Here is a 12,501-nt window from a genome sequence, read left to right on the forward strand (position 1 = left end):
AAATCCTTAGACCATGAATCCTTCATGACCTTAATTGAATCATCGATAGTTCGAATTATTTGGTCCTCCATTGAAGACCTCTGGATGAAAGCACCAATGTAACAACTCTAAAATACAGATTGTATTGATTGTAGTATCTAACGATTACAACTCAACGAAGTAGAACAACAGTACTGGAAATACAAAGTGCAGAAGCTAAGTAAGATAGAATAGAACCAAAGAAGGGGATGAGAAGCTAGACTCAGAATTGGGGAGGACAGGACTCGGACATTTTTCTCAACAATATTCGCTTGCCCTGCATATTCCTGGATCCCAAATATAACTCCCCGATAATCTATTCGGTTGAGTAATCCTTGGGCTTTCTCTTAAATTAGGTCCTGGCCCAATAGTCCTAACTAGATTAGTCTTGTCCAACAAATTTGGCCCACAAGTCCTACTGTGTTAGCCTTGTTCACAACAGGTTCCTTTTGTTTTATTTTACACTTCACTAGATAGAGTTGTGGGAACAAAGTACACAAGTTGTAGTAGTTCCAATTTGGAATATCGAGAATTTCATCATTTTCGGTGAGGAGAAAGTTTACCGATTATGGAGTTTTATATTTTTCTATACAAATACGAAGTGAGAGAAGCTCCAACATCTCTCTAAACATTTTTTTCCTTTAGTTTTCCCAAATTGCAGCCAAAGGTCATATAACAGTCAAAACTAGGGCAAAATGCGGCCAATCTTCACCGTCGGGATAGTTCCCGGACCACCTCCCGCTCCTCCGGACTCAATCAACAGACAAAATAGTGCCTTTCCTCCATTAATCCCCCGCTATATTCCATCCTAATCAAGTTGTTACCCAAACTCTTTCACCTCAAATTGAAGTTCCTCCGTTCATCAGAGATACACTGGTAGGAGATAAATCCTATCATTATGCTACAACACTTGGAGTTTCCAGCACCAATGCAACACAACAAAGAAAGATATTCAACTCAAACATCGGCCATACAAGATTGTCGAAGGAAAACCAGTGGTGAGTTTCACAAAGGAAGAACACAATTTGTTGGCTGAAACTTGTCGTCTCACTATTGTGGGCATTTTCCAAGAACAAGACCATCTATTGAAAAGATACAGACGAAGTTTATGAGAACGATTCCTCTCAAAGGTGCTGTCAAAATAGGAGCTTACAATCTCAAGAATGTGTTCATCGATTTTGACTTGGAGGAAGATCACAAAAGTGTTTATGGAAGGTCTCCTCTCATAATTGGTGGTATGAAAATGAAATTGCAAAAATGGACTGCAGATTTTAAACCTGGAGTTGAAACTACTATGGCTCCGGTATGGATTAATCTTCCTGATTTGAGATGGCATTTCTTTGAATGGGCTGCTTTTTGCCGAATTGTCGAGCCCATTGGAATCCTTATCATTTGTGATAAAGCCACTCTATTAAAAACAAGGCCTACAACGGCTAAAATTAAGATTCAAATTGACAATGCCAAACCTCTTTTAAAAGAGGTTCTGGTTGACATTCTCAATGAGGCAGGCTAAAAGGAAATTGTTGTTCAAAAGATAGAATATGAAACTATTCCGGAATATTGTTACCATTGAAAAATGCAGGGTCATAGTGATCTAAAATGTGGTGTCCAACACCCTGAACTTAGGGAACTGGCTACAATCTTCGAAAACAAAGGTAATAAAGCAACCATTCTGGAGAATAAGATCATGGAAGTTACTGGTGGAAATGTACGTAATGAAATGGAAGTGGATAAAAGGGCTAACATCAGTGAAATTAACAAAGAGCAAACAACATCCACTATGGAAATGGAGAATAGAGAAGAGGAGGAAGGGTGGACCACTGTAACAAATAGCAAAGGAAAAAAGAAAGGGAGGAAGAATACTAATAAGGCTCAATCCACAGAGGTGGCTGAAGAAAACCAAAATACTTCCAAGATACAAAAGGATATTAATGAAAGGAGTGTGTCCTCTTCAGAAGGTATTGTAAATGAACCAAAGGAGTTGACTAAAGTGAATGATCATAATGCGAGTAGTTCCTTAGCGGAACAAACACAAATCTTCCTAAGATAGTACCTATTAAGTCTCAAGCTGAAAGCAACACTACTAGAAAGATCAAACGACCAAAAAAGATTTTTTTTTTTGGGAAAACTAGTCCCCATATGAGAGGAACAAAAATCAGCAGGGATTTGAAAATAGAGAGAATAATGAAAAATCCAATGATGAAGAAACTTGGAAATTATAAATAGAGAAAATTCAACAATCAATGAAGAATGCCTCCCAGGCTCATAACTTGCAGGGGATAATTGGGACTATAAAACCACCAAAGGATCCGGATGGAAATCATATTTTGCTAGACTTTAGTGGAAAGGATAAAGATGTGGCTATGGATAACATAGCAATAGAAACAAATTCACAAGATGATGACAATGGAGTTGGTGATTACTCCCACTTTGAAACAGATTTAGAGGAGGAGGTTGAAGAAACTCCATTCCTGAAAGAGCAAGCCTCATTATCAGAAGAAGAGGCTAGCAAAACTGGCAAAAATACTATGGACAACATGGACTTTGAGACAGAGAAGGTTTTAACTCAGGATCAAAAGCTGATTTCTGATGTGAACAATCTCTCTCCGAGGGAATTAGATGGTAATCAAAATACGTGGTCTAATACCCAGAAGACTAAATTTACAAAGAAGTCAAACAAAGTTCTTTCTCCAATTATTTCCGCCGATTAATACACTATCTTGGAATATTAGGAGTATAAGAACTCAAAGTGCTTTTGAGCGACTCAAAACTCTCAAGCTTCAATATAATATATCCCTCATTTGTTTGCAAGAACCTAAGGTGAAAGGGATAAAAATGAATCAATACATAAATCAACTTGATATGAACCACTGTTACTCTAATGTCAATAATAAAATTTGGATTTTTTGGTCCAAATATTTAGATGTTAACATAGTTAATGATACTTATCAAATTGTCTCCTGTAAGGTCCACCATATCATCTCTAATATAGACTTTCACTTTTCCACGGTGTATGCTAAATGTAGATCTAACTTGAGAAAAGAATTATGGGCTAACTTGGTTAACTTTTCTGTTTCTCTTAAGGGACCATGGGCTATTATAGGTGACTTTAATGTCATCTCTGATCCTGAGGAAAAAATTGGAGGAGATCCTTATAGAATAGACAAAAGTTTTGATTTTTTAGAATGTTTAACAAAATGTGATTTGCAGGATGCATGTTTTTTGGGGAATATTGTTACATGGTGCAACAACAGAGGAACTCCTGATACTGTTTGGAAAAGATTGAATAGGATGGTGTACAACTCTGAGTGGTTTAGCCTGTTTGGTAGAACTACTGTTGCACATTTGGCCAGTGCTTGCTCAGATCATGTGCCACTCTTAGCTCAATTCTGCCATACAGATGAGACATATGTTAAATACTTCAAATTTCTCAATTTCTGGACTGAGCATGTGTATTTTCTTGATGTGGTTAAAAGCACATGGGAAGAAGAATGCCAAGGCAATCCTTTATGAATCCTTCATCAGAAGTTGAAGAAGACGGCCTCGAGACTTAGTTCTTCGTCTAGGGAGGCTTATGGAGATTTCCATGAAGAATCTAAAAGATTGGAATTGAAAATCTCCAATCTTGAACTTCTTACCATAAATAATAACAGTGATGTTAATAGAACCAACTTGAGCAAAATCAGGGCAGAGTACATCAGATATCTCAAGATCCTGGATTCTAATTTAAGATAAAAAGCTAGAGTTAAATGGCTAACTGATGGCGATTCTAACACTGCCTACTTCCACAATGTCATCAAAGATAAGAGAAGGAGATTGAGCATTAACAAGATCCAGAATGAATTTTTTCAATGGGTGGAAGGGACTAAGGAGGTCTCAGAAGCTGCAGTGAGATATTTTCAGGGACTCTTCTCCCAAAAACATGAGCAAAATGATTTCTCTGATTTGAATATTATAGAACCGACTATTTCAGATGATGTTAATAAGTTGATTGCATTGCCTACTGAGGAGGAATTGAAATCCTGTATCCTTTCAATGGATCCAGATAGTTCACCTGGCCCCGATGGCTTTACTGCAAAAATTTTTCAAACATGTTGGTCCATTGTTGCTTCTGATATTGTTCAATCATTTATTTCTATTTTTTGTGGAGTAGAACTTCGTAGGTGGTTTACACATACATGCATAGTCATGCTTCCCAAAGTCCCCTCCCCCCAACATTTTAATGACATAAGACCTATTAGCCTGTGCAATATTATTAGTAAACTCGTTGCTAAGTTACATAATTCCAGATTGAGCATTATTTTACCTGATTTGATTAGATGGAATCAAAGTGGCTTTGTAAAAGGTAGAGCCATTATAGAAAATATTTTACTTGCACAAGAAATAATTCAAGATATTGGAAAACCAAATGAGAAAGGAAATGTTATATTGAAACTGGATATGGCCAGAGCATATAATAGGGTGTCATGGTCATATCTATGTGTTCTTATGCGGCTACTTGGCTTTTGTGAGACTTGGATTGATATTATTTTTATACATATCTCTATTAACTGGTATTCTTTACTTGTTAATGGCTCTAGACAAGCTTTTTTCAAATCTGAAAGAGGTCTAAGACAAGGAGATCCTATCTCTCCTTCTCTCTTTGTCATATGTGTGAATATCTTTCCAGAAAATTAAATCTTATTACTTCTCTTGATGATTTTAAAGGTTTTCATATGAATAAGAATGGACCCTTAATTAATCAACTTGCCTTTGCAGATGATATCATTCTTTTTTCTAGTTTATGCAGGAAATCGTTGGTTCTTTTGATGGAGGCTCTTACTGGATACGAGAAAATCTCAGGAAAATTGGTCAATAAGCAAAAGTTATGTGTTATCCTTGCTCCCAACACACCACCAGATGAGATCTCAAGGGTGGAAGGGATCACTCAGATGGAGCACAAAGTCCTACCTATCAAATACTTGGGATGTCCGCTATATGTTGGGAGGAAAAAGATTTCCATATTCTCTGAAATGATAACCAAAGTTATCAACAAAATCTCAGGGTGGAATTCAAAATTTCTCTCCACTGGTGGTAGGGCAGTTTTAATCAGACATGTGTTGATGGCAGTACCAACTCATCTTCTTGCCGCAATCCATCCCCCAAAAGGTGTTCTTAACCAGATAGAAAGAGTGCTGAACAGATTTTTTTGGGGAGGTTCAGCAAAAAAGAAAAGATATCACTGGGCTTCGTGGGATAATCTTTGTTTTCCGTATGAAGAGGGAGGTACTAATTTCAGAAAATTCAGGATATTTGTAATGCGTTCACAGCAAAACGATCGTGGAACTTTAGAACAGGCCAGTCCTTGTGGAAGAGTTTTCTTATGGCCAAATATTGTCAGAGAATCCATCCTTTGGTCAAGCGATGGTACTCTGGACAATCTCAGTCGTGGAATGCTATGTGCAAGATCAAAAAGATTGTTGACAAACAAATTCTATGGAAATTGAAAGAGGTGATGTATCCTTTTGGTTTGATAACTGGTCAGAGTTGGGTTCCTTATGTAACTTCTTACCTCTGAACTATAAACCTAAGAATGTGAAGCTTTCTGATATTTTTTTGAACAACCAAATTAATTGGGAAGGTTTGGATCTTCTGCTTCCTCAACATGTTGTGGATAAAGTTAATTACTTGCAGATTAGTTTGAATCCTGCGACTCCTAATGATCCAAAATGGATAGTTAACAACAACGAAACCTTTTCCGTGGTCTCAGCCTGGCAGTTATTTAGGAAAAAGAAACAGAAATCTTGGGTGAATATTATTAATTGGCAAAAAGGTGTTCCCTTCAAGATGAACTTTATTGTTTGGAGGGCCTTGAGGGACAATATTCCTACTGATACAAGAGTGACCAGGTTGGGATACTCTTTATCTCCCAGATGTTGTTGTTGTGGTTCTCTAGGAGTAGAAACTGTGGATCATTTGTTTTGCAATGATGGAAAATTTTATGTGGACCTATGGGCATTGCATTCTCAGACATTCCATATAGACAATTAATGGTGAATTGGTGGAGGTGCAAGGTTAAAAATCCAGTCCATACATTCATTGTTAGATGTCTGCCTATTATTGCCTCTTCGAAAATTTGGAGAGCAAGGTGCAAGGCCAAATATGACAATGTTAGAGCAAAAGTGAGGAGGTCCCTTTCTTTAGTACTTTTCTTCGTAACTCAACTTGTTAATAGTCAATTCCAGCAGTTTCAATTGTCTCCTAACCGGGATGACTTTAGCAAGCTTATGAGAAGCACAATTCTCTTTGAAAAGTCCATTATTGTTAAATGGACCAGGCCTACTCCTCAATTTGTCAAACTAAATTCCGACGGCAGCTGTAACGCAGGTAATTGTGGTGGTGGAGGTGTGATCAGAGACAAAGATGGCTGCCTTATTTTTGCATACTCCCTACCTCTCGGCACTGGTAGCAGTAACTGGGCAGAGGCCTCTGCTCTGCATTATGGCATTAAATGGTGCTTGTCAAACGGGTTGCAATATATTACTGCTGAAAGTGATTCAAAGTTGCATGTAGAGTGCGTAAATGGTCGATATGCAACTCCTTGGAGGATCCCAAACGAAGTAGAGGAGCTTAAAGAATTCATGGTTCAGTCAAGGCTCACCCTTAAACACTGCTACAGAGAGTAATCAAGTTGCCGATAAGCTCGCCAGTCTCACTCATGTCCTCACTCACGCTCAAGTGTTTCATGATTTTGCTGATCTACCACCTCAAGTGAAAGGTTTGATGAATATGGATAGGTGGAATATGCCTGTTCTTCGAAGGTCCAAATTGAAGAAATCAAACATAGCCTTTGAACCACCATGATCATCATTTTTTGTACATGTGTAGGGGTAGTAACAATAAGAGGACCTTATTGTATAGGTTGGAGTCCTCATTTTCTTTTAAATGCATTTACCTCATCTCAAAATGTTATAAGATAGTTGATTCTATCTTACAAGATGAACTAGGGAGGAGATATCATATTTTGACTCCCTCAGCTCAGTGTACCTTTTTTTGGAGATGAATAAAATGCTCAGTTTCTATTAAAAAAAACTATGGAACGAACACCCTTGAACATTTAGAAATTATTTCAAATGGACTAACGGAGAAAAGCATAAGCAAAAAAAGTTGTTTTTTTCCTTCATTTTTAATGAAAAATATTTTTCAAAAAAAAAAGATAGTTTTTATTTTTCAGTTATCAAAAAATTACTTAAGTTTTTAAAAGAAAATGCTGAAATTTTTTTCTTGTTACGAGACATACCCATAACGACCCTTGACAACATGTTGTTCAACTATTTGACAGACCAATTGCTAGCTGGTCACTTAGCTCTTGCTCAAAAACTGTCATATTTTTCTCCTTTAAGTCCACCCATGCATATATTCCACCACCATCTGTTGAATCCATCAGTAGAATATAATTCTGGACAGGCAGTTCAATAGGACTAATAAAGGTTTGCCTCAACCAAAATCAATATCATAAAATTTGTAGCCACAGCAACTATTAATGTATAAGTCTATCTCCCCTCCTACAAATGCAAGTCCTAGTTCCAAGCTGTCTTGGGGAATGGCCAAGATTGACTCATCTTGTCTCGATTTATCCACATATTTAGAACTCAATTCTGAAATTCCTTCTCTAATACAAGAAACAAGGGTGGATAACTCATTACCATCGTTCTCACCTTTGTATGCTGTGGTCATTGCAACAATGTCTCTCATACAGTGATTAGGCAAGGGGGGAGGGGGTGGGGGGACAAGCTGCTTTCGTATATTGACGTTGTACAACAAGTACGACGATGTTCTTGTTTTTGTTGATGTTGTCATGAAACACTTCCACATCACGGCGGACACGACTTCGACGCGTGTGGGCTTTGACACAGTGTCGCTCATGACATTAGCCTTGAGAAACGCTATAGTAGATGCATCAAAGGAAAAAAATTTAGTTGGTTGATTATCAAAATGTTACGACCCAAATTTTTCTCCGCAGGATGTCGTGACGGCACCTAGTCTCTAAGACTAGGTAAGCCTAACAAATATGCGGAATAACTGAAATAATGACTAAAATCTCAGACATCAACAGATATATATATATATATATGAAAACTGTCGCTCAACATGTACAAATCCCAAAACTCGGTGAAATACAAGTCACGAGCTCTAGATATAGTGTGGAACACTCCTATACATCACCGTACATAAGATAAAAAGAAATAAGAAAAAGGAACAGGAAAGAAGGAGACTCCGAGGCCTGCGGATGTCGGCAGGTGTATCTTAAAGTCTCCAAGCAGCAGCACAACACTCTAATATCGAGGCTAGCAGGATGTACATAGGTCTGCACAAAAATATGTGCAGAAGCAAAATATGAGTATACCACAACGGTACCCAGTAAGTGCCAAGCCTAACCTCAGTAGAGTAGTGACGACGTCAGGTCAGGGCCCTACTGGAATATAAGAGATAAGGCGGAAGATATATGGTATAATAAAATAACAGGGAAATGAAACAATAAGAATGTACGGAAATTAACAGCATGGAAATCAAGGAAGACAAATACAATACGTAAGGAAGCAAGAATCTTACAAGTTAAGAAACAACAACAATAACAAACAATACAACAAATAGAGAAAATCAGCAGGGGCACTCTCGAGGTACCGCCTCGTAGTCCTAAAATAAATATCTCACAGTATTTCCTTATAATAACAACCGCACAGTAGAAACCTCGTGCCAACATAACAATCCGCACGGCAGAAACCTCGTGCCACAATAACAATCCGCACGACAAAAACCTCGTGTCACAACCAAACAATCATCTCAACAATAATCACGAAAATCCAAAACATAACAAATGAACAATGTATTTCAAGCAAGGAGTCCCACAATTAAATAATGAATACGGAATCAAGGGAGTAGGTAATTCAACTAAGCATGTTGAACAAATTGCTAATGAGAGATAAAACACGTAGACATGTGAAATTAGGCTAAACATAATGACCACACATGCTGGAGTAACTCAATTAAGGAAACAAAAGAAAACTACTTAGCAGAAACCGGTTTTCAACACCTAGCCCGTGTACGCACTCGCCACCTTACGTACACGGCCTTCACATGTAATAAATTACCATAACAATACCAAATCCTAAGGAGAATTTCTCCCACACAAGGTTAGACAAGTCATTTACCTCAAATCACGCTTAATCAGTTAATAAGAAGGCCTTTCCATCGATTTTCTGACTCCGAACGACTCAAATTAGCCAACGAGAATTACATACTATGAATATCACTATAGGAAACTAACCTAAATAATGAAATTATGACTTTAATAATCGCCCCAAAAAGTCAACCCGGGCCCATGTCTCGGAACCTGACCAAAATTACAACAACTGAACACCCATTCGATATCGAGTCCAACCATACAAGAATTATCCAAATCCAACTTCATTTGGCCTTTCAAAATTCAAAAATTTGGTCTAAGAACTTTACACCCCCCCTCAATTTCTCAACCCAAATCCTTAATTAAATAAAGAAATTAATGATAGAGTAGTGGGATTTAAGCAAAAACGAGTCAAGAATCCTTACCCAAATGTTTCCTCTGAAAATTCCGCAAAATCTCGCCTCAATCCGAGCTCTTTAGGTCCAAAAATGGATAATGAAATCAAACCCTCAAACTTAGGCCTTTTCTGCCCAGCAATTTTGTATCTGCGAACCCACAGCCGTATTTGCGGCTCCGCACTTGCGGAATTTCCATCGCAGGTGCGGTTCTCACTTAGCCTAGCAAACGCTGCTTCTGCGGACCAAAATGCGCATCTATGCTCTCGCTCCTGCGGAAGGGGCTCCGCTTCTGCGACCCCGCGCTTGGCTAGCATTTCCGCTTCTGTGCTTCCACAATCGCCCCAACGAGTCCGCTTCTGCGAAACTCTGACCGCATCTGCGCTCCCACCTGGGCATGCCACAATTCACTTTTGCGATCAACCCCCCGCATTTGCGAATCCGCACCTGTGGCCAATTCCTCTGCAGGTGCGATGACACCAGAAGGCTGGAACTTCAACAATGAGATTAAGTCCAAATTGTTTCAGTTTTGATCTGAATCACACCCGGGGTCCCCGGGACCCCGTCCAAATATACCAACAAGTCCTAAATCATCATACAAACTGAGTCGAGCCTTCAAATCACACCAAACAACGCTAAAATCAAGAATTGCGCATCAATTCAAGCCTAATAAACTTTTGATCTTCTAGCTTCTACATCCGATGCCTAAACCTATCAAATCAAGTCCGATTGACCCCAAATTTTGCACACAAGTCATATTTGACATTACGGACCTACTCCAACTTCCGAAATCGGAATCCGACCCCGATATCAAAAACTTCACTCCCGGTCAAACTTTCCAAAAATCTTTCTACTTTCCAACTTTCGCCAAGTAATGCCGAAATGACCTACGGACCTCCAAATCAATATCCGGACACGCTCCTGGAACCGACGAAACTCCATTCCGGGGTCATCTTCACACAAGTCAACCTATGGTTAACTCTTACAACTTAGACTTCAAACTTAGGGACTATGTGTTCCTTCCACTCCGAAACTCTCCCGAACATGACACTAAGCGCCCCAGCAAGTCAAGTAACCACAAAATGAAACAGAGGGAGAAATAAATAGGGGATCAGGGATAATACATTCAAAATGACTGGCCCGGTCATTACATCTTCCCACTTTTAAAACAAACGTTCGTCCTCGAACGAGTGTAGATACATACCTAAAGTGGTGAAAAAATGAGGGTAACGGCTGCACATATCATGCTCGGTCTCCTAAGTCGCCTCCTCGACTGGCTGACCCCTCCACTGAACCTTCACTGAAGCAATGTTCTTCGACCTCAACTTTCGAACCTGACTGTCCAAATGGCCACCGGCTCCTCAACATAAGACAAATACTTGTCCAAATGGACTGAGCTGAAATCTAACACAACGGATCGTCGTGATACTTCCGGAGCATAAAAACATGGAATACTGGATGAATTGCAGCTAGACTAGGTGGTAGTGCAAGTTTGTAAACCACCTCTCCAACCCTCTCTAGAATCTCAAAAGGCCCGATATACCTAGGACTCAATTTTCCCTTCTTCCCGAACCTCATAACACCCTTCATGGACGAAACCCGGAGCAAGACCCGCTCCCTAACCATGAATGCGACGTCGCGAACCTTCTGATCCGTGTTGATACCCAATTTTTCCCTATATTTATAAATATCCAAAATACCCTGAAAATAGCCTATATAGGCATATATGAGTACATCCCAAGGATTTATTATTTTTCCTTAATTTTTCAAAGATGTTTAAACAAATTTACTGCCCTATTTTATCAAGAAAAACCAATAATTGTCACCAAAATTATCATTTTGGTGATTCATTGTTGGATTTTCATGTTTATACTAAAATATAGCTAAGATATTTTTCACACATTTTTACAAATTTATTTGGTATTTTTAAGGACAAAATTGCATAATTGCAATATTAGCCATTTTTTAGGTTTAAATTCGTCTCATATTTATAAAATGGGATTTTATACTTTTAAATTGATAATTATACACTATAAATTATTTTAGTACTTTTAATTAGTTTTCAGAAATTTATTTACTTTTTTTATAAATTAAATGGGGAAAAAGGGGCTATTTAACTTATAGCCAGATTTTGTCTCCTAATTTAGCCTAATTAAACCCAATACCCCAACCCAATTAAACCAGCCCAATAGACCCAAGCCCAATTCCAGATCTACCCGACCTAATCTGATTGAATCTTGGCCGTTGATCAATTTTGATCAACGGTCCGGATGCTTTCTTTCCAAATTAAACCAAACGACCCCCCCAAACCCCTCTCATTCCTCACTCAACCAACCCTCTCCTCTATCTCTTTATCTCTGGTTCTCTCTAGAACCTTCCCCCTCCCTTTCAGCTCCGATGAGTCTCACTCACCTTCTCCGGCCACCTCCTGGCCTGAATCTATGGTGGTCTCACCACCTACCGGCCCTCTAGGGTTCCTACACACCTGTTTGCTGAGGTTTCATGGTCTGAATACGAAGAGCTTCATCCAGACCTTGTTGGTTCAAGTTGTTATGGCCATCTCCGGCCTTGCTCCGGCAAGCCATGCTTGTTTCGAGCCTGGTTTCGGCCCCTCCTATTTAGATCAACAGCTATCCTAGCCTTTCTCACCGTTTGGGTTCCCCTGAAACCCTTGCTTTTGAGGCTCTTCTATTTTTCTTTAGATCTGTTCTAGATCCGTGTTTTCCCTAAACTTTTAAACGATCTATTGGTATTTCTTTCAAAAGTTATGCTTTCAAAACCTTTATATTTTTGCGATTTAGGGTTTTTCTTTTTGAGTTATTTAGATGTTTTTCAACTGAGTTTTTTATATGTTCCTCTACTATGTTCTTTATATGTTTCTTTTGAGTTCTTTATATGTTTCTCTACTGTGTTCTTGTTAAGTTT

At 38.7% G+C, this 12,501-nt stretch overlaps 1 protein-coding gene across 1 annotated transcript; it reads right to left on the reverse strand.

Moving 5' to 3' along the window:
* On the reverse strand, positions 7,325–12,161 carry LOC109236620. The gene is made up of 4 exons (XM_019402817.1): positions 12,062–12,161; positions 9,689–9,967; positions 7,567–7,964; positions 7,325–7,456 (listed from the first exon to the last, which is right to left on the reverse strand). The coding sequence occupies exons 1-4, from the start codon at positions 12,159–12,161 to the stop codon at positions 7,325–7,327; spliced, it is 909 nt and encodes a 302-aa protein (XP_019258362.1).

Source organism: Nicotiana attenuata, chromosome 1 (assembly GCF_001879085.1).
Source record: "Nicotiana attenuata strain UT chromosome 1, NIATTr2, whole genome shotgun sequence".
NCBI lineage: Eukaryota > Viridiplantae > Streptophyta > Magnoliopsida > Solanales > Solanaceae > Nicotiana > Nicotiana attenuata.